We start from the raw sequence: 27,307 nt of genomic DNA, 5'->3' as shown, positions 1-27,307 counted from the left end.
TCAATGACTACACCATTTTACATTCCCACCAATAGTACACAAGGGTTCCAATTTCTCCACAACCTCTCCAACACTTGCTAATATATATGACATATATATTCTGATTTTCTAAGTTGTTATTTATGAGTCATTTTAGCTATGGAACCAACGGTTCCCAATATTTTACCCCCCAAATTTTACCCCCCATCTATTCATTCTTATAACATAAAATGTTTGCTAAGTTAAGTAATTGATTGTTGGGTGCAATCCATTGATTTACAAATTTTAATAAGCAGTCATATCCTATCTCTGAATAGACCTGTCAATTGGTTTGTATATGTGGCATTGCCTATTGTATAACTACGGGAACTTCTCTGCAACCTTCATATTCAGGGAAGAATATTATCAGCATGGATAGTTAATTGTCAATATCAGAAAGGTGGGTGAGGGGTACTCTAGGGGTCCATTCAGTCCCGTGCTACTATAATTAGATTTAATGTGCTGTTATAAGTACACCAGATAATGACATACTTCATTTCCCTGAAGACTACTCTTTAATGAGCTGCCCATTCAATTATAGGTTCTTAATTATTCAAGCAGAAACTTAGAAGTTTTTTAATAAGTAAAAGGATGAGCATTTCTAAATAATAGCTGTGGTTCGTGTTCCATTAAAAGGATATTTCATAGTTAAGCATTTCTCTAGTAGGTTGTTATTTTTGTTTACTTTGCTTTTGGCTAGTCTTTAGATATAAAACTTTAAAAATTAGGAACTTACTTTGGCTAAGAGTTCCAAAAGTCAAAGTTCTGTTTTTTATAGAATGATAGGCACCAATGAAAATAGAAAAAATGCTGAGAAATGACATGCCACATACAAAAAATTAAACAACTTGTTTAGATTTATAAACTAGCATGTTGGCTTCTGTTGGCATTTAGCACCTATCATCTGTTATGCAAAATGAGCTCTCCTTTATCCACTTTACTGGAAAAGACCTTTCCCAAATTCTTGTACAGGGAAATTTCATAAGATGTAAAGAAATGACTACTGTATTAAGTACTGAAGCAGATGAAAAGCAAAGCGTGTTAAAACACTGACTATAATGCCATCATCTATTTAAATGGTCTCCTTTTCCACTCTCCCCACCCCATCTCATTGCTCAAGCCCTTTATGGACATGCAGGTTTCTTCTCCTTCCCTCTCGCAGTTCCTGTCTTTTAAATGTATGCTTATGTCCAGTGGAGAGACACCTTGAAGACCAGATGGCCAAATTATTTCGTACAGGGTTATGACTCAGTTGTTATCATATTTCCTTTTAATTTTAATTTCTTCCTTGGCCATGTGAAGGACCCTTCTTATAAAGTTTTAGTGGTCAAGAAAATTGATTCTTCAATATTATGCTTAGAGGAGTGGCAGGAAGGGGAAGACAATAATTACCTGTTTGGGCAAAAAGTAATCTGGTCTTTGGAATGATTCATATGGTTGTAAGTCTGCAAAATAACGGATGCCAAGATAACTATTTGAGTACAGTTACTATAGGAAAATCGGTGGCCCATCATTCATTCTTTTCACTCTATTGGTTGCTGTCATCACTTGTTAATATGAATTTTAGCTTCTGATAATGTAGACACTATTTCTCTGACTAGCTTTTTCTAAATCATCTTTGCATTAATTTCAGCTAATAATAATCTAAGAATTTCATAAAAAATTGTTAAGTGAATGACTCAATCCATTGGCTATAATCTCAAATACTTAAAAAAACTTTTATTACTTGCAGAGTATGATATTATCATAACGAATTGTTTTTCATTTGAACAGCATGATATACTTGACAAGACACTTTTATGTATATTGTCTTTTTGTGAGCTCTCAACCAGTCTGTTAATGTCCAACAAACATTAATCAGATACCTAGTAAGTGAAAAATATATACAGCAGGTCTTCAATTGACATCCTTTTGTTATAACATTGATGAGATTCTTAATTTAACTCTTGTTTTTGTCAATTAGCCTGTGGTAAACTAGTTTCATTATACACTAGAGGCCCAGTGCACGAATTCAATCATGGGTGGAGTCTGGCCAGCCGGCCTCTATCATGGCCAATCGGGCTGGGTTGGGAGAGGGGATGCAGGTGGTTGGAGGGTTGGCCCCACCACCAATGGGGGGGCGATCAGGGGTGGGGCTGGCTAGGGGGAAGGACTGCAGACTGTTGGCCAGCTGGCCCTGCCCCTGGTCAAACTCCTGGTCGAACAGACAATTTGCCTATTAGCCTTTTATTATATAGGATAGTTTCACTTAAAGTCATAAAACCTAATGAGGATGATAAGTGAGAACTTACTATACATCCTTTTGCTGCCTGCAGCATCTAAGAATTTTCATGTCCTAAACTGAGATCCTGGTATTTCCAACAAACCTCCTCTAACCACATCTCAGATGGGGGCAACTCCAAACTTTCAGATGCTCAGGCCAAAACTTTTGAATCAATTTTGACTTCTATTTTTCTCTCCCATTCCACTCCTTCCTGGAAATCATGCTGGCTGTACCTTCAAATATATCCAGAATCTGACAATTTCTCCCCATGCTGTCTTCTCAGACACTGTCTCTAGTTTTTTTTTTTTAAACATTTTATTGATTTTTTACAGAGAAGAAGGGAGAGGGATAGAGAGTTAGAAACATTGATCAGCTGCCTCCTGCACACGCCCTACTGGGGCTGTGCCTGCAACCAAGGTACATGCCCTTGACCGGAATCGAACCTGGGACCCTTCAGTCCGCAGGCCGACACTCTATCCACTGAGCCAAATCGGTCAGGGCTGTATCTAGTTTGATAAATGTAATAACCTTCTAACTAGTCTCTGCTTCCACTCTAAAGTACTGTCAGTCTATTCCCAATACAGTAGCATGAATGTTAAAATGTAAGTCAAGCCCAGCTGGTGTGGCTTAGTGGTTGAGTGTCGACCTAGGAACCAGGAGGTCTTGGTTTGATTCCCGGTCAGGGCACATGCTCAGGTTGTGGACTTGATCCCCAGTGTGGTGCATGTGCAGGAGGCAGCGATCAATTATTATCTCTCATTATTGATGTTTCTATCTCTTTCTCCCTCTTCCTTCCTCTCTGAAATCAATAAAAATATATTTTTTAAAAATGTAAGTGAAGGCACATCCCTCTTCTACTCAAAACTCACAAAGGGCTCCACTTCTCATTCAAAGTTAAAGTCAAAGTCCTCACAGTGGTCCATAACTTGTTCCCCACCACTCCAATCTTTCTAACCCTATTTCCTGCCAATTTCTGCCTCATGCACTCTACTGCTCTTAACTCCTCGCTGTTTCTGCAACACTGCCAGACACTGCCTGCCTCAGGGCCTCTGCACTGTCCTCCCCTCTACCTGGCACTCTTATTCCAGTTAGCCACGTGGTTTGCTTCCTGATTTCTTTCAGGTCTTTACTCAAATAATACCTTCTCAAGAAGACCTTCCATGATCACCCTACTTATAACTGGAACAGCCCATCACCAACCTCCCCCACTCTCTATCCCCCTTTTCTTATCAATTTTTTTTTCTGTAGCACCTAACACCATTTTTGTTAGTCCAGAAAGGCTAAGTTATTCTCTGATAAGTAACCCCAAAGCTCAATAGCCTACAATTAAATTTAATTTCTCACTCATGCAAATCCTACTGCAGAACTAGTTGCTTTTAGACAGGTATATTCCAGCAGTGATCCAGGGATCAGGATGGTTTTATTTTGTAGTCTGAAACATGCATTCCATTGGCTGCAGCAGGGGAATAGAGCTAGGGTCATAAACCAGTTCCTAAATGCTCTGGACTGGAAATGACACGTCATTACTGCTTACAGCTCCCTGGCCAAGGCTCACCACAAGGCCTCATCCAATTGTAAGGGGCCAGGATGTCTGGGAAGCTTTGGTGCCAAGCCATCTGACATTTTGTATATTATTTATTTAATGTCTGTCTCTTTCCACTCAATAGTCCCATAATGGCAGGGATTTGTGCTAGTTTTGTTTACTGCTGTATCCCCTATGCCTAGTATTTTAATTGGTCAGAACATTTGTGGAATGAATAAAGGAGTGGATGAATAAATGTCAGCTCCCCAGGCTGGTGGGCCCAATGATTTTCTCCCAGTAGCCTTGGCCCTGGGCCTGGTGAGGCCAACCCAACAAATTAGCATCTGTGCCTCCCATCCCCTACATGGGGAAGAATCACATAGTTAGAGCTGGACATTCTCGTTTAAAAGCTGACAAGGCCACACACGGAATGTAACCAAACCACATGACCCTATTGAAGACCCCGTAAAGGTTACTTCCTTGAGATTCTCATGCTAAAATAGTAGCTGCTGGCAGCTTCTATGGACGCGGTTGTTTCTAACGTTTATGACAGCACAGGAAAGAAATACTGCATTACCCTTGAGAAGCTCCTCCTACAGTCAACGGGGCAGGATAGGATTTGTCTCCCCTCTTCTCCTTCATTTCTATGAAGTGAAGCCTGTGTATGGTGAGGGGGCTGGGACAGGGGTATTTGTTAGCAAAGGAGACCAAAAAGAGAACTCTCCTAAATAATGAGTTGGACTGTAGGTGACTGGATGAAAAAAAAAATGTTTTCTTTCTTTTTTTTTTTTTTTTAAGAAAATGTTTTTTCAATATCTAGAGCTGAACTGTTCCATATAATAGCCTCTAACCACATGTGGCTATTGAGCACTCCAAATGTGGCTTGTCTGTGTTGAGATGTGCTATACATATAAGGTACACACCAGATTTTGAAGACTTAGTACAAAAAAATGTATATCTTATCAATAACTTCTTTATATTGATTATATGTTAAGGTGATACTATTTTTGATACAGTGGGTTAAATACATTATATTGAAATTAATTTCATTTTAAAAAATAAAATTAATTTCATGTCTATTTATACTTCTTAATGGGTCTACTAGAAAATTTTAAATTATATGTGTGGCTTGTGTTGTATTTCTTTTGGAAGTGCTACCGTAGACTCTGTATATTAATGACAGGGGATCATAAGATTTCACACCCTTACAGACATGTCAAGTATAAGTCAGGGTTCATACAAGCTTAGAACATGACTTCGTTTGGTAGCTAGATTTAATTTTCCACATTTGTCAACCTAGTATCTTTAAGAAGGTAAAATTCATATTTAATCCTACCTTCAAGAAGAAACTTTCTGGAGATTGAGATGAAAGTAATGCAAGAGTATCTACAATAGTCCAAGAAAACAGGCATTTTCAACTTTGCTCCCAAAGGAAGGGATTTAATATGAACTTTGTAGACAATGTAAAATACACTCAAGGGAGAGTAAAAGCACCAAGAGGCAAATGGGTTTTTGGAGGAATAAGAGATTCTTTATTGTTCAGCTCTTTCAAAAAATTTTCTACCTTGGTGTTTTAATCTACTTTTTTCATGTAGGGCTTGGAAAACAGGCACTAGGCAAAAAGGTACTCCTCGCAATGCCAGGGAGGGCCTTACAAGGGCTGCTCTGTAAGGACGTGTGGCTTTCGGGCAAGGGTAACAGAAAGGGCCCCTCGTGTTCTCTACCATAGAGTCCACACACCAGCAGCTGAAAGGTCTTCCTTTGCATCGTGCCCGCCGGGGCTGCTTTTAGAGTGCTCTCCGCCTGTGTCCTGCTCTCCAGTGGACCCAGCATTTTATTGCGGTTAAAAAGCCATTTCCCTTTTCACCACATTTTAAAAAAAAATCCTTTCCATAAGACACCCCCACCTGTTACTCCATCAAGTTAACTGATTGCAGGTGCCTGGAAGAAGAGGGCTTGGGAGACAGGATAATGGAGAAAGAAAAAATTGTAGCAGAACACCTTACCTTGTGCTCGGCAGGTGTCCTGTGGACATAGTGGTGAGCTCCCAGGCCTTGCAAGGTGCCCGATCCTCCTTTTGCCGTATTTACCCAGGAACTCTCTTCTATGGTGGGGACCAGGCTCCCTGCGACCAAGGTAGGGCCTGAAGTGTTGATCGTCAGCGTCCGCTCCACAGATCGGAAGTAGTTCAGAATTCCTAAGCAGATGCGCTGAAACAGAGAACAGCCTCAGGACTTGGCCCTTCGCTGGCCACGCCTAGAGCAAAACTTCGAATGGGGCCCTGGAGGTGGGCAGGTCCATCCTACTGCTGAAAAAGGAACACGCCACCCCCAGAAAGGCCCGATTGCATGGACAAATCAGAACAAAGAACAAAGTGTAAAAATGTGTTGCTCCTGGAACAGAAGGAAAGCCCCACTTCCAGACAACCAAGCATTTCAGACGCCTGAAACCAGCGTCCTCGGACCTGCAGCTCCCTGATTCGCAGGTGGCGCAGGTACAGAAAGGACAGGTAGGCCCCTCTCCTTAGGACAGGATCCTCATCACTAGGCCCAGTCCCATCATCCAGGCCCAGCAGGAGCAGGGCCCTTGCGTAGTTGTACCTGTAGCAGGCAAGAAATATGGAATTAATCTCAAAGTGGTCTGGAAAATTCATATACACCAAATTGAAGTCACTTTACTTAACTTAAGGGAGTTTCATAAAAGCCACTCTTTAAAAATTGCACCAGCCGAACCGGTTTGGCTCAGTGGCTAGAGCGTCGGCCTGAGGACTGAAGGGTCCCGGGTTCGATTCCGATCAAGGGCATGTACCTTGGTTGCGGGCACATCCCTACTGGGGGGCATGCAGGAGGCAGCTGATCGATCTCTCTCATCGATGTTTCTAACTCTCTATCCCTCTCCCTTCTTCTCTGTAAAAATTCAATAAAATATATTAAAAAAAATAAAAATTGCACTGAAGATAAAGTAATTACTTTATATGTATAAATATAAAAAGACATTTCTCTTAGCAATCCCTCTTGTTAAAAGTGAAACACTAATTTAGCAGTTTACCTGCTTTCACAGTCTTGTTTTTATTTCAGCTTCAAATATTTTAGCGTTAACATATAACCTCCACATCAGTCGGTCACTCCGTGTTCCCCGCAGTGTTAACCCATCTCCGTGAGTCAACAATGAAATGGTTTAGCTTTACCCAGTCTCTGTTTCCTGCTTGACAGGCTCCCCAGCCCACTGATGGAGACTTATTTGCGATGGGCGATTTTCATTCTGTTCCATGGAAAGGTCATCTTTCTTCATGTTTTCATTCTGTCAGAAAAAGTGGCATTAGTTGGATTATAAAAACACTTGCAATATTATTAACAAATTCAGAGTTAAGTCATCACGAAATTAAGTCTGATGACCCAAGACACATTTAGATGAAAACTGGGAAAGCATTTTGATCCATTTCAACCTGACATGAAAATCTATTTCTAAAATACATTAGGGATCACTATTTTAGTATTATTTAGTCTTTGTTTTACAAAACTATTCACAGCTTTTAAATACCAGCCATCCTTACCCCCCTTTTTCATGTAAACCTACATGATTATGATGAGTTGATACACTTCTCTAGTAGATGTTTGGAACCTTGAGCCTCTAATCCAGACTTGATCCAGGCTAAGAGACATCAGTGGATTAAACTCCTCCTTCTACTTTTTAGCTAGTGTATGATTTAACCACTTAAAGTCTTCATCCTATTTTTGCATTTGTAAGATGGCATGATAATGGAAAATAAGTTGCTATGAGAAGTAAATGACAGGATGGATAAAAGCTTAGTGCCTGGCACCTTATAGGTGCTCATGGGTTCTCTCCTGCCCATGGGTTCCAGCAGTCAGCCAGCCCTGAAAGATCTATCACAGAATTCATGGTGTACTCTTATTTCTTTTCTTTTTTTTTAAATAGCAAAGGTGGAAATTTATTGAAGAACAGGTACAGACTCCCATGCGGGGAAGGGGAAAGAATCTCACAGCACAGACTCCCATGCGGGGAGGGGGAAAGAGTCCCTATACACTTATTTCCACATTCCTCTTTCCTGATGTCGAGAAGGATGAGGTCATGCACCCAGGGCCTCTAGGAAAACTGGGAAGAGGGTGATATTGGTGTATGCTCCTGCCCCTGGCCCTCTGAGCAGCCCCTTTCTTAGTGGCCCTCTCTGCCGGTCTCTGGACACAATCCCCATTCCCAGAAGCCATGATCTTTCATAGTGACACCGATCCCCTTGAGAACATTGAGTGGCAATGGCTGAGGTTGGAAGCCCCCACCCACCCCCTGCCCTTTGGGTTACTTACATTCTAATTTTGGGTTCTTAAAATTCCAACAACGGTAGAAACTACTGATTGTTCCCCAAGATCCATTGTCCTCTTTTCCCACAGTAATGTGATATCTATCTTGGCACACGGCCACCCAGATGAAGATGACATTTCCAAGCCTCTCTTGCAGCTAGGTGTAGCTGTGTGACTAAGTGCTGGCCAATGGAATGAACGTGAAAATTCCACATGGCAGCTTCTGGGCATTTCCCTGAAGCGGCAGCTTCCCCACCCCTCGTCTCCATCCTGCTGCCCAGCACATGAACGTGACAGCTGAAGCGTCGTCTCAGACCAGGGGTTGATCTTGAGTATGGGAGGTGCATTAGTTGGAACTCCGGGACAGAAGGAGCATGGGTCCCTGAGGACCCCACGGAGCAAAGTCATCACACCAGCTCTGTACTGCCTACTCCTGCATGTTAACTTGAGGGAGGGTAAGAAATTTTCATAGCCTTTAATCTCCTGTTATTTTGTGTCTAACTATGACCAACAGCCAACCTAATCTTAAATAACACAATCCCAATATTCTAAAGATAAACTACCAGTCTTATGACAGGCAGTGGGAAGAACATTTTGGACAGGGATATTAGCAAGAGCAGGGGAGAGAGAACACTGTCTAACCGGGTGCCATTAAATGGCTTCCCACTCTGCCTGTGGGTAGAAGGCCCTGTCTGTTCCGGGTTAGTGTACACGTCAGTGTATGTCTGTGTAAACGTCCCACAACCCTAGGACCGGAAAAGACCTTGGAAGGTGCTGTGGTACACCCCGGTTCCTTAATACAGAAACACAGGATCATTATCCCAAAATAAAGAGAATGTCCGTTGTGTATTTTTTTAATCTGTAGGAAAGTACACACTCCATGAAGGGAGATGAACTCTGACAGTTGCTATTTGACCCAGAATTTGGGGTGAGAGGCGCTCTAGGGAAGCCCTTTGACTCCCAGCCTATGGCACTCTGGTGTTGCAGTTCGGCATTGCCCAATGTGTGCGGCTCCAGAGGGCCCGCTCAGAGCCGCAGCCTTTCTCTGATGGCACTGTGACATTTTCAGCTGTTCCTAAAATTACCCAGAATTATATAGGAAAGAACAGAAAGTGACATAAATTGCAGTGAAAGAACTTGAAGGAAAGACTGAACAAACCACAAAAGTACTGCTGGGCCAGCAGATTGCCAGGAAGAGAGGAAGGGGGCACAACAGGCTAGGGTGAGTAAGGCCAGCATCTTCCAGGAAAACAGAACCAACTACAGCCCACAGAAGGAAACTGCTTAGGAAGGGCCAAAGTCCATGAGTGTATTCCCCTAAGAGAACTGGACCACAGTGCAGATTGGCGGCACGGCTGACCAGAAACAGAACGTCAACACCACCTGTGCTCATCCTGTCTTCCTGGGGAGGTAAATCCTTCGACATCTGCTCCATCTCATAACTGGGTATTTGTCAGCATGGTTGAGTTCACATATGTTGACAGTTCTGAGATTGCCACTGATTGCAAATCTCATTTTCTTCTGGGAAATTGGCAGTGGTCATGGAGTGGAAGAAATAATAAGAGGGAAAGTAATTCTATTCTGTATTCCTCTCCTCAACCTCTCTGCAGCTTACTTGTGTATATCCACAGAATAAAAAGACTAGAAGGACATACACCAACTGTTAACACCGTGGTTATATTTAAGTGATAAAATAATGGGTGATTTTTATTTTCTTTCTTTAACTTTTCTATATTTCACAAATTTACTATGATAAATACATAGCACTATTGTCATTAAGAAATGGGTGTTTGTTTTTAAATGTTCTATTAAATTTGATGAGGGAAACCAGGAAAAGGTTGTTTTGTGTTTCCCTGAACTTCTTGAACATTGGAGCTCCTATAGACAACACCACTTCTGTGAGAGCACATCACTTACCCATGACATCACATTGTCTCTGGAGGTGGAGGGGAGCATAGCAGAGATGGGGAAATGGCTGTCACCACTTCCCTCCTTGGTGTGGCCAGTGAGAAAAAGCAAAAGAAGAGGCAAAGGGTGTAGTATTTTCTGCCACTTCACTGCTCTATAAAGTTAAAGAAAAAGCACCATTTTAAACCATATCTTTAGAAATACAATGGTCAATAGTAGCACTTAATGTTTGTACACTAGATAAAGATTTTAGTAAACTGTGTTTTCTTGGTGAATGACACTGGACACTAGTAACCCGATATAACAGAATTACAGTTCTGGAAGGATTCACAGGGCTAGCTGGGCCATATCTTCTGGTCAGGACTATAATTAAATTATTTTACTTACCTTTCCCCCTTCCCTCAAGAATATCCAAAAAGTGCAGTTCATTTGGACCAGAATTCTCTCTTTCTAGTTACACATTATTTTCAATTCACAATTATAAGTAAACTTGACAGTTTTTTCTTCATCATCCAAACCCAGATCAGATTTTTACACAAGTCTGGAATTAGAACTGTGATTGAAGAAAAGAGTGGCCAGTCTTGGATGCAAATGGTAAGTAATGGCCAGTGCAAACTATGATAAAAACATTACAAACATTATTAATGTTTAGATAAACATTGTGTTAAAATGGACGTGGAAAACAGGTTCCCTCATAAGTTGCTGGTTGGGGAACATGGTATACCACATTGACAGGACCTATAAACATTTTGAATGTGCACATTCTGTGAACCAGAAAATCCATTTCTAAATATTTGTTCTAATAAAACACACATTGCACAAGGAGGCAGGTATAAGAAAGTTTACTAGTAGCAGGCAGGGTTTCTAACAAGGGGGAAAATGGCAACAAGGATCCATAGGGAGCCAATATGTGATCTGCGGAATACAACAAAATATAATGCAGCATTTAAAGAGAACAGGAGAGACAGGTCTCCAAAACCTATTGTTGGGTGAAAAAAGCAAGTTACAGAAAGAAATCCATAGGGTATGACAGATGGCTAATATAGAAACTGGACTGTGATATATGTATCACAGAGAGAGAAAGAGAAAACATCCATGTGAGAGAGACACATTGACTGGTTGCCTCCCACACGCTCCCCTGAGTGAACCTGCAACCCAGGTATGTGCCCTTGACTGGGAATCGAACCCATGACCCTTCAGAGCACAGGCTGATGTTCTACCAGTGAGCAACACCAGCCAGGGCATACTCTCTCTCTATTTTTTTGTGGGGACATATGTATGAATGTAAATGTATTGAAAAGGCTGGGAGCAATAACAATGTTTACCTCTGAGGAAGTGGAATGGGGACCAATATTTGAGTCCCCATTAAAGTTAAAGCATTAACTTTTCAGAGATGTCAATTTTTATATGGAGAAAAATTATTTGACATTTATTTATTACTTCTGTATTTTAAAATTAATTAAAAAAAAACTACTTGAAGAGAAAAATAGTAACTCTACAGTGGATAAAACTGGCAACCACGTGATCAAGATTAACATCCCCAGAGATGTCATGTTGATAGCATCTGCCCCTGATATGATGTGACAAGAAGGGCACTTCACCTCTTGGGGTGTTCTTCCCCCAAATCTATAACCTCGGTGTAACCATGAGAAAAAACATCAGACAAACTCAAATTAGGGAACAATCTACAGGTTGCCTAGCCAGTACTCCTAAAGACCGCGAAGGTCATGATAAACACGGAAAAACTGAGGAACTGGCTCAGACCTGAGGAGGCTGGGGAGATGTGATAATTATGCGCAGTGTGGTACTCTGGATAGGATCCAGGAGCACAAAAGGACATTTATGGAGAAAACAGTGAATTCCAATAAAAGTCTAGTCTAGTTAACAGTAATGCACCAATGTTGGCTCCATAGGTGTGACAAATGTACCATAGTAATATAAGATGTTAATAATAGGAGAAAGGGGGCAAAGGAATACCTGAGAACTCTTTGTACTATCTTTGCAATCTTTGCAACTTTTCTGCAAACATAAAACTATCCTATATAATAAAAAGGTAATATGTAAATTGACCCTAACAGCAGAAAGACTGGGAATGACTGGTCACTATGACACACACTGACTGCCAGGGGGCAGACGCCCAATGCAGGAGCTGCCCCTTGGTGGTCAGTGCACTCCCACAGGGGGAGCTCTGCTCAGCCACATGCCAGGCTGATGGCTGGCAGCACAGCGGTGGTGGTGGGAGCCTCTCCTGCCTCCTCAGCAGCCCTAAGGATGTCCAACTGCAGCTTAGGCCTGCTCCCCGCTGGCAGGTGGACATCCCCCGAGGGGTCCCGGGCTGCCAGAGGGATGTCTGACTGCCAACTTAGGCCCGATCCCCCAGGGAGTGGGCCTAAGCCAACAGGTGGACATCCCCTGAGGGGTCCCAGACGGTGAGAGGGCACAGGCTGGGCTGAGGGACCCAGCCCCCTCCCGAGTGCACAAATTTTTGTCCATTGGGCCTCTGGTTCTGAAATAAAACATTTATTTTTATTTTTAAAAAATTCTCTAAAGGAAGGTTTCTGGTGAACAGTATTCACTGAGAATCGATCAGAAACTGTTCTGAAGTTGCACCACAATTAATGCTTACCGTCTCCCAAATCGGACATAGAACTGTCAAAATGGACAGTCCTATGGGGTTTGCTTTCCTTCATGCAGCCGTCCCTTAAGACAGTTGTTTTTCATGAGGGATTGGTTGTCGCTTGCCAACTTCAGAATCAGGATGCTCACCAGCATACAGATGCTAAAATTCATACTTGACTGCTACAGGCTTGCAAAATAGTAACAGAGCTTTAAAATTCATACCCCACTCCTGTGACCCCTCCCAGCGTCCACCTTTTACTTAACCCTCATCTCCTCTGACTAGCATTCAACATTCAGAGTGGCAGCCTGCTACCACTGGTGCTCTCATATTGTGTAGAGTGACTCTACCAAAGAGGAAGAAATACTTGAGGAGGTCACCAAGTAACACCCACAGGAAAATGTGAAGCAAAGTGGAAAACTATTGGTTACTGCCTTAGGATTTCCTTCCTTAAACCCCGTGCTATTTTCTTCTTTAAATATATTTTTATTGATTTCAGAGAGAAAGAGGGAGAGATAAAAACCTCAATGATGAGAGAAAATCATTGATTGGCTGCCTCTTGCACGCCCCCTACTGGGGATTGAGCCCACAACTTGGGCATGTGCCCTTGACAGGAATTGAACCCCGACCTTTTAGTCCCCTGGTCGGCGCTCTCTCCACTGAGCCAAACCGGCCAGGGCGCTGTGCTGTTTTCTGTTCCCTGCTTGGAAAGCCTTTCTGCAGCCCATTTGCATAGTTAACTCCTTCATTCATCAAATTTCAGCTCAGATGCCCCTGACTCTGAAAGATCTTGGCCCATCTCTCTACCTGTGGGTGCTCCGCTCTGCCCATTGCCCTTCCTCCTGTGGATTTCTTCATGGCAACCACAAGCTAGAGATGCAGATTTTCTTCTTTGTTCACTCATTTATTACGTGTTCCATTTCCAGAGCCCAACACAATTCCTGGCACAGAGGTAGCATTAGGTAATGATCACTGAATGAATGAATGAATGAATGAATGAGAAACGGGGGAAACTTGCATGACGCTAGTAAGTACGGTGATTTGTGTGTGTATATTTGCTCCACTTATAGAACCTATAGGTATTCTAAGTCTCTTTAGGGCCTAGTTACCATGAACCAACTTGAAAATACAGCGCTCACATTTTTTTCCCTTTGATCAATTCCAAGAGCAACATTTACAAGTCAGAAAATAGCCAGGGGAAGTGGTTTTCTTTCTTTCTCCTTTTTAAACATTTGGACAACTGCATTCAAAACAGATCTGAGTAAAGCATGCACTGCCTTTTATTAGTGCCCCGACTTTCCATCTCCCTGCAAAGGGAGGGAAACAGAAGCAGAAAATAAGAAGCTCTCGCCACTGTGTGGCTGGGCTCCTCACACTGTTGCTCTAACTTAGTGCGTTCTGCCTCTCAATGTTTACCTGAGCCATCACCTCCTGCTCTCACTATGCACCTTCTGCTTTTCACCGACACAGTGACCCCACAGAGGAAACCGCCTTCGTCCCCGGAGTCCCCCTGGGCACTGCCGCAACTCTGTCCAACCACAGCCTGGGCCTCAGCACTTCCCCGTGATTTCGAACATGAAGCTCCTCATCTCTGACTCCATCTTCCATTGCCTCCCACCTCTCCCTCACATTCACCTCCCTTCACCCTCATTTAGCCACCAGGAGTTTAATTCTCCCTATCCTCTCAGCCAAGGAGGAAAACAGATGTGTGACGAAGACCCTCAGATGTGAATACCAGAGCTTCCCAGATAAAGGAAGATTACATCGGCACCAAGAAACCGTCTGTCCAGTCATTTTAATATCACTAAACCTCAGAGATCATTTAGGCCTATCCCTATCAAAATCTCAATGGCTTTTTTTTTTTAGAATAGAAAAATTTATCCTCAAATTCATATGGAATCTCAAAGGACTCCAAATAGCCAAAATAATTTTGAATAAAAATGGAATGATTCATATTTTCTGATTTTAAAACATACTATAAAGCTACAATAGTAAAAGCAGTGTGGTACTGGCATAAATTACACAGACCAGTGGACTAGAATACAGAGCCTAGAATAAATCCTCAAGTATATAATCAAATAATCTAAGACAAGGGTGCCAAGAACATATAATACACTCCTACAACTCAACAAAAACAACAACAACAACAAAATACACAAATTACCCAATTAAAAAATGGGCAAGCCTGGCCAGTGTGGCTCAGTGGTTGAGCATCAACTTATGAACCAGTAGGTCACATGTCTCATGTCCAGGTTGCGGGCTCGATCCCCATTGTAGGTGTGCAGGAGGCAGTCAATCAATGATTCTCTCTCATCATTGATGTTTCTATCTCTCTCCCTCTCTGAAATCAATAAAAATATATTTTTTAAAAAATTAAAAAATAAAAGAAGAGCATTCTGACATATTCAACAACCTGGATAAACCTTGAGGACACTATGGTGGGTAAAATAAACTAGTCAATAAACAAAAAGACAAATATTATGATCCCACTAATATGTGGTACCTGGAGTAGTCAAACTCATAGAGACAGAAAGTAGAATGGTGGTTGCTGGGACTTGGGGGAGGGAGAGAGGAATTGTCTAATGGGTATATAGTTTCAGCTTTGCCAGATGAAAAGAGTTCTGGAGATGGATGGTGGTGATGGTTGCACAACAATATGGATGTACTTTATACCACTGAACTGTACACTTAAAAAGGGTTAAAATGGTAAATTTAATGTTGTGTGTATTTTACCACAATTTAAGAAAAAAGGAAAAAATTAATATAAAGACAGGCCATGCACCCTTCACTTCGTTTCCCTCAATATTAACATCTTGCAAAACTACAGTACTGTACAGTATCACAACCTTGATATTGACATTGATACAGTCAAAACATAGAGCAGACCCATCACCACAAGAATCTCTCCTGTTACTCTTTTGAAGTTACCCTCCTTTCCCTTCCCCACCATCTCTCCTTAACCTGTAGAATTCATGAATCTGTTCTCCATTTCTATAGATTTGTCATTCCAAGGGTGTTGTGTAAATGAACTCATACAGTCTTTATAGGATTATCATTCTTTAGCCATTCATCCATGTTCTTGGGCATATCACTAGTTTGTTCCTTTTTATAACTGATGGCTATACTAGAGTTGGTTTAATAGGCGGTACAGATTTTCAGTTTTACAAAATAAAAAATTCTGCAGATGTTTTGCAACAATGTGAGTATACTGAATACTACTGAACTATAGAATGGTTAAGACGATAAATTTTATGTTAAGTGTTTTTTACACAATAAAAATGAGATAATTTAGCCGAATCATTTTGTTTCACAGATGAAGAAACTAAAACTTGAGGAGGTTGTATGACTAGACCAGGGGTGGGCAAACTTTTTGACTCGAGGGCCATAATAGGTTCTTAAACTGGAACGGAGGGCCGGAACAAAAGCATGGATGGAGTGTTTGTGTGAACTAATATAAATTCAAAGTAAACATCGTTACATAAAGGGTACGGTCTTTTTTTTTTTTAGTTTTATTCATTTCAAACGGGCCGGATCCGGCCCGCGGGCCGTAGTTTGCCCACGGCTGGACTAGACCAACATCACTCAGAATCTAAAGTTGGACTATAATCCAACTCTTCTGACAATCGTTACTCTCTACTGAAAGCTAACAGGATCATAAAAGTTTGGTAATTAGATTAGAAAGTCCCAAACAAAGCCTTCACAGTAAATTCATGGCTAGCATTTTTAAAAGGGAAAGAAAATTCCATTTTTCTGAGAACAATTTTAGTAAGAATTTTATCTATAAGGGAACATGGTTATTTTCTTACCTTCAAAAACTCCGCTTGGAGTTGCATTAATATATCTATTCTTCTCTGTTCTTTTAGCTTGGTCAAAAGCTTCTTTTGCCAAGGATCACATTTTGGCTTAATCTAGTGGATAAACATGTTCACGTAAAGTTACAACATAACACAATGGTTCTCTACAAAGATTGCTAGCAAAGAGATTCAAGGACTTTCTGAAAAGGAATCTGGCCTCAGCGCTAGAAAGTTGCCTAGAGCATGTGAAGTCTTGGAAAGGGTCTGTGTGGGTTCACAGTACTGTGGAGGAAGGCAGCTGGTGCCTGTCTGTGAGATGCAGTAGCTTCATCTGGGATGACAGAGCACCGTCCATGAACAGAAGGGACCCTGAATCCCTCAGTGTTGGTCATTTTACTTGATTTATGGGGCAAGAGAAGTTCACTCACAAAGACTCCTTGTGATGCCACATGTAAAAACTTCAACTTTCATATTAACGAGCTATATTTCAAAAATTAGTTTATGGCTAAATAAGTAAATCAATATGTGGATAACTCTCTAAATTTATGTCTAGTTCTAAGCTCCTCCAGGCGGTTATATCCAACTATCTCCTTGATACCTACACTTAGTTGGCCTGTGTAACAATCTAAAACAAAAGGTATGGCTTCCCCTACACCAACCACTTATTTGCTCAAGCCCCAGACTAAGGGGTAATGATTTCTCCCCTTTTCTCCCATCAGTTTTTATCACTTAAGACTTTTCCTTCCTCCATAATACAGGAATACATAATATATGAATACATAATACATGCGTGCATAGTCCATGAATAATGAGGTTCAACTCATTATTGAGGACTTCATGTTTGCAAACTTGCCTACTCACTACATTTTATTTGTAACCCCAAAATTAATGCCAGCAGAGCTTTCCTGCTCCTTCATGGACGTGCACGGAAGGGTGAACATTTGAGCTGCCCAACTCCACATTTCCAGCTGAGGTCAACCAAGGCAACATTCTGCCTTCTTATTTCAGCCCTTAGACTGTCAATAAGTGTCTTTTTGTGGTCTGTGTAGTGCCCTGTTTTTATGCTTTTGTGCTTTCTGTTGGTGATTGCACTGTTTAAAATGCCCCCAAGCATAGTACTGACACTCTGCCCAGTGTTCCTCGGTATAGGAGGCAGTGATGTGTCTTACCGAAGAAACATGAGCTTTGGTAAGCTTCGTTCAGCGTGAGTTACTGTGTTGCTGGCCATGAGTTCAATGTTGATGAATCAACAACACATATTAAATAGTGTCTTTAAACAGAAACGCTCATAAAATAAGGTTATGTCTTGATCAGTTGATGAACCTAACCCTGTATTTTTCCTATGAGCAATAGTTCAGTTTTAATTCCATAACATTTGTGGCAACTTTATGCAACATAATTACCAAATGACAAGAATGGACTGTACTTATCATTACCTAAAATCATTTCAGTTAATCTGCTAACTTGTTTATTGTTTGTGAATTGTGTATCTCCAGCACCCAGGCTCATGCCTGACACACAGCATGTAGTCAGTCAATAGTTTTGGCTGAAAAAGCTGGATTTACACAAATTAATTATACCCTCAAGTGTTATTCTTCGTTGTTGCCAATTAGGCAAGATGACTAACAACAAGATGTGAGGGTATCCAACAGAGAGAGGTACAGTAGGGGGAACCTCCAGAGAAGGCAGAGCAGAGTGGCTAGCTTCAACCTAGACCCGAGGCAGGAGGGAACTGGGGGATCCTGGTGCACAAGACCAGATTCTCTGAGCTGCCTCTTCTGAGGAGATGAAGGCACTGACCCTATGTCCTAGGGGACAATTTTCTGAGGGAATGAGGAGAGGGGACAACAGGGACCTGATGACCAGGTGCTACCAGGTTGGCTGGCCTGCTTGGAGGGGACTTTGCAACACTGTTGACCTCACTGACAGGCAGGTCACCATCGCCAAGGTCTACTTACCTTTATAAAGGAAATCCAGTCGGCTCTCTTTTTCAAGGCCATCCCAGGTCCTGCCAAGCCCAAGTTCTCCACTTTAGCTTTCCCAATATCATAGTCAGGAAACGTTTGCATTCTCTGTTGCTCTTTGAAGATGCTTTGAAATTTTTGGGAAACCTAAACAGAATTAAGGAGAGAGTAGAAACCGGGGGGAGGGGACGGGAGGGCGGGGAGAGAGTGTTTGATTGAAGGTAATTTCAAAGACAGCTACTGTCTTTGAAACTAATTGATAAAACGTGACTCTTATGACAATAACAGGACCTTAAACGTATATATCTGTGAGACACATGTATTCAGTCAACTCATTACTATAATTGTGTGTGTGTTTTCTTTGTTCTGAACATCTGCTCCAAAGATTGAGAATCATGTAATATGTTTCTTTGTATGTGTGTTGAGTCAGACCCTAAAAGAGGTCTAGATTTGGAAATGTATTCACTATTTCTGACCACCTGGCAAACTAGGAAATCTCAGGGCTAGCCTGAGCCTGACCAGGATGCTGACCAGGATGCTGCTAGAGAAAAGGGTCCAGATACTAGGACCTGTTAAAACTTTAAAAGGTACCTCAGCCAACCCCTGCACATCTCACTTCCAGACTGAGGCTGTGACATAACTTCCTCCTGCCAAAATGCCAGTACTTCTTCCTCCCTTCTCCAGGGCGGGCCAGCGCCCACCAAGCTGTGGTGGTGCCTTCATCATCGCACTGGCCACACTGCATTATGATTTCCTCACTACACGATAAGCTTCTCGAATCTCAAGAACCTACTGTATGGTGATGGTTGTACAACAGGGTAAATGTACTTAATGTCACTGAACTATACACTCAGAAATGGTTAAAATCATATGTGATGTATATTTTATTATCCCCCCCACACACACACACACAAACACACAGAATCTACCACCGTGCTGGCACATAGTAGGGCCTCCATAAAGGTGTAGGAATAACAGAGCAAGTTCAATGAGCCACAGAGTAAAAGATTCCCCTAGTTAATGCTGATGCCTCCCAGGCTGTGCTGTCTAATACGCTGTTCAACATTTAAATGTGAATTCATTAAAATTAAATAAAATCGCCAAAACCGGTTTGGCTCAGTGGATAGAGCGTCGGCCTGCGGACTGAAGGGTCCCAGGTTCGATTCCAGTCAAGGGCATGTACCTGGGTTGCGGGCACATCCCCAGTGGGAGATGTGCAGGAGGCAGCTGATCGATGTTTCTCTCTCATCGATGTTTCTAACTCTCTATCTCTCTCCCTTCTTCTCTGTAAAAAATCAATAAAATATATTTAAAAAAAAATTAAATAAAATCTAAAATGCAGTTCCTCATGTATGCTACCCACATTGCACGTACTCAGTGGCCACATGTGACTAGTGGTTAACATACTCAAAAGACCAGATATCGGTCTTATCTTTCAGTGCAGGAAGTTCAATGAGACTAGGTGCTAGACTAGGGCTGGGGTGCAAGCCTTTTCTTTTTATTGAATATAAAGCATTTTGCCAATAGGAAAGTTACTACAACACATTCTGAGAATTGCAGGCTTTTAGACACTAGACAACTCCACCATGCAAATTTGCCAAATCTTGGCTACATTTATATCATCTACTATGGACTAGAACCTACCTTTTACTTTAAATCCTGCAGAAAAATAAATCCTACAAACCGTCTGGGTTGGATAGTCAAGGGTGCCATTACTCTTATTAAGAGCAAGTTAAACTGCTAATCTAAATCTCACCTATTACTCTTATATTTTATCACTCTAAAAACAATTGTGGCAGCATAAATATCCAACTTTGTGGCAAATACGAGTGTTGCCTTTCACGAATACCTAGATTCAAATTAAGAAAGAGTCCATCAAGTACCAAGGAAAACAGTTCTATCTCCTTAGCAGCATCCCTCAGCTCCTCTACGTCATAGGGGATATTGAAATGAGAGAGCAGGAGCCTCAGCTGAGGTTTCGGTTCTTCTGTTTCTGTTGTGTGTTGGGGCAGGACAAACGCAGCTTCAGTTCTCATTGGCCCTGAAAAAATCCAAAATCAATAATAGTAAGACCAATGAACACCAGACAGGAAGACAAGTGGAAGGGTCCTTTGAGGTAGCTGGAGGCAGGGCCTCCTCTGCGGTGGGAAGGGCCATTCTGCTCCTTGGCCTTCTCTGCCACAGTTTACAGAGTGCACCCCACTGGGCCAGGGCTATTTGGCAAACGCCTGGTTCTGGCTTTCTAGATGAGCTAGCCAGGCTCCTCCTCCCCTCTCACAGCCTGCAAGAGAGACAGAACAGAGCCTCTGGGGAATGACTAAGTGGGAGCAGAACTACCTATGGTCCTTCATGGGAAACGAAGAGCACGATTTCTGAATTAACCAAACAATTAGAAGAAGGTGAGAGTCTTCACCTCCTTTTGCCTGCTCACCCCTACTCATCTCGACAAGTACCCAGTTTGGACTCTCCTCCTTTGAGACACCATCTCTGATTCCCCACTGGGTTAGCTGCCTCTCTGGATGCACCAGGCCTATACCCTAAAGCAAACACATCACTCAGAGAATCCTGATCAGGTTTCATAGCCATCTGTAACCCCAGGCAAAGGCAGGAAGACTACTGATTCAAATAAGGAAAGTCTTTTAAAATCATGTAACCTTAAAAACGAAAGAAATCTTAAAGTGCACGTAATATGAAAGGTTGATTTTGGAGATGAGTAATTTGAGGGCAAAGGAGAGGAAATGACCTAAACTTGCAGGCCCATAGTGAGGCCACAGAAGAAACAGGTCTACAGCTCAGCACTCCTGACTTCAAGTTCATTGCTTTTTTCTCCCCCTCTCTTATTTGCTAGTTACAAAGACGGAGATAATAATGTCTAAGGAAAGTGTTTGCTATTTTTTTCCACCAGAAATGATCAAGGTAACACTTATTTATTAAGATGATAGAACTTTTTGGTATATAGAACAATTTCAAGCGAGATCATGTGACACAACAGCACCTGAACAGCACGTGTGGAAAATCACAACCTCCTTCCTCCACATTACTCTCAGGAAAGAAGACTAATTTCTTACCTGAAACGCTGGTGTCCATAGAGCCTGGAGATGCAGACCCCTGGATGTCAGGATTGGTGTCATCGGCGTGGACCTTTTCATTTTCCTGACCAACCTCGGAGACTTCGTCAACAGCCACACTCAGCACGTTGGAGACGGGCACGTCCTGGAGGGCCTGCAGAAGGGCACAACCAAGGGACTGCACGTCAACTCCGTTCTCACGGAAGCTCCCCGATTTTGGTTCAGCAGCAGCATTTTGCTTTGACAGAGGACAGGGAGGTGGAGGGGGGCCTCAGTCACCTGCCCAATCATGAGAAGCAAAATCTGGAGCTGAGAGGCCCAGTGCTATCACCAGCTCTGAGTGGCCTTAACCTGTAGGCAGGTCTACATTGACCAAGCACCCATAACGGACAAGGTACTCTGTGAGGTGGGAGGGACACAAAAATGAACATGGCATGGGCTAACCTCAAAGAGTTCACACTCTAGTGGGGGACCCAGACTTATGAGCGGATCGTTATTATCCCATGTGACTGGGGAGAGATAATTCAGAGGTAGACCCCCACAGTGACTGATTGGGAAGGAATAATGTCCAAGTGATGGTCAGGTTTCTGGTTTGGGTAACTCTGTGGTTGGTGGTATCACTGAGATAAGGTGTAGAGGAATAGGAAAAGATTTAGGTGGTGTGATCATGTCACTCCTTTTTGATGCCTCTACCCTGGACTAGGGACTCTCTTCTGTGACTCTCTTTACCTTGCACTTATACTTATTCTACTTTTCAAATCGCATTGTTTTTCAGTTGGCTATTCACTTGTCTATTTTACTAACATCCAGGGGCCCAATTCCTTTTCAGCAAAGACTATTATCTTCTCTACTTGGTCCACGACATGCACCTGGCATATATTAGGCCCTCATTCGATATTGCTGAATAAAAAGTAGGTCTACATTGAAGAGCATAAATACTAAACAAGATGATGAAAACAAGATCTTACAGAGTGAATATGAGATAGTACAACAGAGACAAAGCTAAATTAGTGGTTCCAAAAGAAAAAGATTTCAAAGAAAAGAGCTAGTGATCCATTATTTTCCTGTTATTTGTGGAATACAAAAATTGAAAATCCAAAGTTAGGTGACAGGTGTGACCAAACACTGTGCTGGCCATCCTGGGAGGGCACTGCATTATCACATAACTATGCTTTACGTACCTGCACGTAGTGGTGAATAGTCTGGAGCGAGTGCAGGTGACACACTAACCACTTTGTGTAGACAGTCAGGTCTTCCTGTGTTACTAAGTTCGGAGGATTGTTTTTCCCCATAAGAAAGTTTTCTCGCGCAACAGACAATCTATCAGCTCTCTGAAGGGCATCGCTGTGCTCCTGCATAATGTAGGCAACTTGTTTCTGTTTAAGAGAAATGCAAAGACAGACCTTGGTTATTTGCAAGCTCATTCTCTGGTGTCATTTGCTTCTGAGCATACGGTAATACAGTTTGGAGGCCAAATAAGGGGCTCTTGGAATATAAAAATTCTTTAATATTCTGAATTTGAATGACAAGGGTAGTGGTCACATTCTCAGGACTTTGAAGGAGGGAGACTCCAGTAAACAGTCAGTGCAGAAGGATGTTTGGTAACTGGAGTTGGCTTCTTAGCCTTTTCCCTATAGTAGAGGAGGATAAGTCTATGAAGAAAAATTCATTTTCTATTATATAAAGTTCCTTCAAATTGTATTTGTAAAAATAGGAACCATTATCATCTGCCATAAGCAGAACAGGCATCCATTAGTTCCTTTCCCATCTTTAGCCATGGCTTTTAAAAAATTGACAAGTTACACTGTTGGTGCGAATATAAATTGGTACAGCTATTATGGAAAACAGTATGGAGATTCCTCAAAAAAATAAAAAATATATGGGTACATATCTGAAGAAAACAAAATCAGTATCTCAAAGATATTATTCAACCATGCAGATTATTCAACCATGAAAAAGGAAATCCTAATATTTGCAACAACAGAGAAAAACAAATACTGTGTTATCGCACTTATGTGTGGAATCGAAACAAAAAAAAGTTGAACTCCTAGAAGCAGAGTAGAACAGTGGGGATGGAAGGGGGAGTGGGGAGATGTTGGGCAGAGGGTACAAATCTGCAGTTATATAGATGAGTAAGTCTAAGGCATGATGGCTATACTAGTACTTAATGATAATGCATTGACAAGCCGTTTTGTTTCAGATGAAATAAGCCCACAGGTTCTATTCATGAACTTCCTACCTTGTAAAGAGGGTAAAGTTGCTCCATGATCTTGCTGTGCTAACAAAATCTCTTCCACCTAAGCATGTGTAAATATTTACTCAGGGCCAGCTGAGTAATTCTCTCTGTATAATGCTTGAACAACAGCAACAAAAATTAATACAGAATACAATCATAATAGGAAGACTGAATTAAGTCTTGAGAATACTCACATCAGAAAATCGGTCTCAGGTCATTTTGGAAAGATAGATTTTTCTACATGCAGATCATAAAATTAAAAAACCTAGCTCAAGATACCTTTCATATTTAAATACAGCAAATAGGCATGTCTCAATTTACATGACCTGTTGCCAACCCAACAGATTATAGTTTCATTATCAGTTCATGAACAATTTTAGCAGTAACATAAAAGCCTGTAAATTTGCCTAAAGCTGAACTCAAAATGTCTTAAAAACAAAAGTTATGTGTGTAAAATACAAAGCATATTACAGGTAAAATTATAGCTTTTAACCTTCCACCCAAAATTTTATTTACACTTAAAAGTAGTTAAATGAGCCAACTCCTTTTTTTAATGTTTATTTCTAAGAATAAAAATAATACTGGCTATGATGGAATCAGTAGGACAGACATACCCTTTCATCATAAACAACTAGAAAATAGGATAAATACACAAGGCAACTGCTTTCTGATGTGGGACAACAAGCGATGCAGGACTGCGGTTCTTGAGGGAAACAAATGAGAAAAGCCCTACAGTAACCTTGGATTTCTGCTTGAGAGGGAAAAGGAATTCTAAGCATAGCATGATGGTTTCTCTGAGTTGAGAAGAGAGAAATGAAAGCTTGGGAAGTTGAGTCAGCTAAAATTTGCAGGGGAGAGTACTGGGGAAGAGGAAGTTAGGCAGAGAAAAGGTTCCAGAAATCTGCATAGAGATCTCTTTCAGTTTTCTGCTATTAAGCCATGGATACAAAGGAAGAAAGAACTCTAAAAACAATACATTCTTATTTTAGAAAATGTATAAAAGTAAAATGAGGGAATTCATTATCCTGCCATCCAAAGAAGTGATTGCTAACATTTTGGTCTATGTCCTTTAGGTGACTTATTTATACATTGCATGGCCATTATTATCACACACACACACACATGCACACACACAGAGACACACACTTTTATTAACTAATATTACATAATACCATAAATATTCCTTATGCAAAAGATGTTTGGTGGGAGAACAATATTCTATCAAATAGCACACTGCTTTTCTTAACTTTTTCTGCTAGTATTAGACATGTGGGCATTTCCCTACTTTTATTAGTATAATGTTACAAAAATAATCTTCATGGAAAATGGTTTAACCCCATAATGTGAGTTATTTTCCTAAAGCAGAGTTCCAGAAATATCTCCCCTAGGTCAGCTAACAGCCTGCTGAGGACTGAAACTGCCTTAGTCAGTGTATTGCCTCATAAGACCAGCCCAGGGAAACAGTTGTTCAGTGACTAAACTTAACTACAGCATGGCTCTCTAACACAGAGGAGCGTTTACACTAACCAAGCTCTGCAAACCACACATGCAGAGAAAATTCTACCCTGGCCCGAGGATACACCAGAAAGCCAGCTTTGTTCACACATTTCTACTAAATTCCAGATCTCCTTTTCAAATTGCAAACTGGACTCTTACCTGCAAGAAGCAAAGGTAAATTTTCCGGAGTGTACTCTCTTCTTAGGCAGGTCTCTAGCTCCCTCTGCAGGACATCTGCTTGAATAACAAGAGGCTTTGCCTCAGCCACCTGAAACCAGGGCAACAGAGCAGACAAAGGGAAAATAAGAAAACAAAACTATCAGTTTTTACACAACACCTTATGCTGTTACACCTAAGTTTTTAAATAACAAACTTTAACGTCACAAATCAAGGAACCATCACAAAAATCAGGTAACCCTCAAAGCAGTAGTGGCCGGATCTGATGCAGCAGTGAGCTGAGTATGAGGCTGCTTTGCCCTCTGTCAGTAACATCAGCTCTTTGTTTGCAAAAATAAACTTTTTCTGAAAAGAGTTTCCAACAAGTTAGCAAAATCTAACCTATCGTACTGAAACAGCCCACTCCCCTGCTCACCTGCACAGGTTTCTTTAGGGCCAGTTCTCGTTCTCTTCTATAGTAAGAACTGTCCTTTGGCATTTGAACAGAGCTGCAGAAAGATTCCATAATAGAAGCCATACTTATAGAAGCTGTAATAGGTCAGGGTACAGGCCCTGAGTGATCTGTAACTTCTCACAGCTCTTTTATTTTTATTTTATTATTATTATTATTAGTTAAGGTATTACAAATGTGTCCTCATCCCCTCCTTTAACCCCCAACCTCCCCCCCACACACAAACTCATGCTCCCATCCCCCCGTTGTCCATGTCCATTGGTTTGGCTTATATACATGTATACAAGTCCTTCTGTTGATCTCTTCCCCTAACCCCCGCCCTCCCCTACTTTCCTTCTGGGGATTGATAGCCTGTTCGCTGTTTCTCAGTCTTTGGGTCTGTCCTTTTTCATCAGTCTATGTTGTTCTCTATAATCCACAAATGAGTGAGATCATGTGGTATTTATCTTTCTCTGACTGGCTTATTTCACTTAGCATAATGCTGTCCAGTTCCATCCATGCTGTTGCAAAAGGCAAGAGTTCCTTTTTTTTTACCGCAGCATAGTATTCCATTGTGTATATGTACCACAGTTTTCTAATCCACTCATCTGCTGATGGGCAGTTAGGCTGTTTCCAAATCTTAGCTATGGTGAATTGTGCTGCTATGAACATAGGGGTGCATATGTCCTTTCTAATTGGCGTTTCTGGTTTCTTGGGATATATTCCTAGGAGTGGGATCACAGGGTCAAATGGGAGTTCCATTTTTAGTCTTCTGAGGTAGCTCCATACTGTTCTCCACAGTGGCTGCACCAGTCTGCATTCCCACCAGCAGTGCAGAAGGGTTCCTTTTTCTCCACATCCTCTCCAACACTTGTTGTTTGTTGATTTGTTGATGATAGCCATTCTGACAGGTGTGAGATGATAACGCATTGTCGTTTTGATTTGCATCTCTCGTATAATTAGTGACTTTGAGCAGGTTTTCATATGTCTTTCTGCCTTCTGTATGTCCTCTTTCGAAAAGTGTCTATCTAGGTGCGTTGCCCATTTTTTTATTGGATTGTTTATCTTCCTTTTGTTAAGTTTCATGAGATCCCTGTATATGTTGGAAATTAAACCCTTATCGGTGGTATCATTGGTAAATATGTTCTCCCATGTAGTGGGTCTTCTTGTTGTTTTTTTGATGGTTTCCTTTGCTGTGCAAAAGCTTTTTATTTTGATGTAGTCCCATTTGTTTATTTTCTCTTTAGTTTCCATTGCCCTAGGAGCATTATCAGAGAAGAAATTTCTTCGGCATATGTTTGCGATTTCGTTGCCTGTCGATTCCTCTAGTATTTTTATGGTTTCCCGTCTTACATTTAAGTCTTTTATCCATTTTGAGTTTATTTTTGTGTATGGTGTGAGTTGGTGATCTAGTTTCATCCTTTTGCATGTATCTGTCCAATTTTCCCAACACCATTTATTGAAAAGACTGTCTTGACTCCATTGAATGCTCTTGCC

At 41.5% G+C, this 27,307-nt stretch overlaps 1 protein-coding gene across 1 annotated transcript in view; it reads right to left on the bottom strand.

Annotated features, from left to right (window-relative positions):
- LOC308520851 (uncharacterized protein) overlaps positions 1 to 27,307 on the bottom strand; it is a gene marked incomplete at both ends in the record, with an annotated part of 135,138 nt that overhangs the window by 104,355 nt on the left and 3,476 nt on the right. The window contains 13 exon segments of the mRNA XM_081093562.1: positions 5,810 to 6,000; positions 6,231 to 6,403; positions 6,991 to 7,103; positions 16,451 to 16,552; positions 18,397 to 18,549; positions 20,286 to 20,443; positions 21,471 to 21,708; positions 22,652 to 22,846; positions 23,710 to 23,748; positions 23,752 to 23,823; positions 25,363 to 25,369; positions 25,371 to 25,471; positions 25,796 to 25,868. Of these exon segments, the coding sequence (XP_080949688.1) occupies positions 5,810 to 6,000; positions 6,231 to 6,403; positions 6,991 to 7,103; positions 16,451 to 16,552; positions 18,397 to 18,549; positions 20,286 to 20,443; positions 21,471 to 21,708; positions 22,652 to 22,846; positions 23,710 to 23,748; positions 23,752 to 23,823; positions 25,363 to 25,369; positions 25,371 to 25,471; positions 25,796 to 25,868 (1,615 nt within the window).

The sequence above is a fragment of the Myotis nattereri genome (genome assembly GCF_964212035.1).
Source record: "Myotis nattereri genome assembly, chromosome: 6".
In the NCBI taxonomy this organism is placed as follows: Eukaryota; Metazoa; Chordata; class Mammalia; order Chiroptera; family Vespertilionidae; genus Myotis; species Myotis nattereri.
Note: the sequence above shows the minus strand (reverse complement) of the source record. Positions and strands in the feature narration are given on the sequence as shown.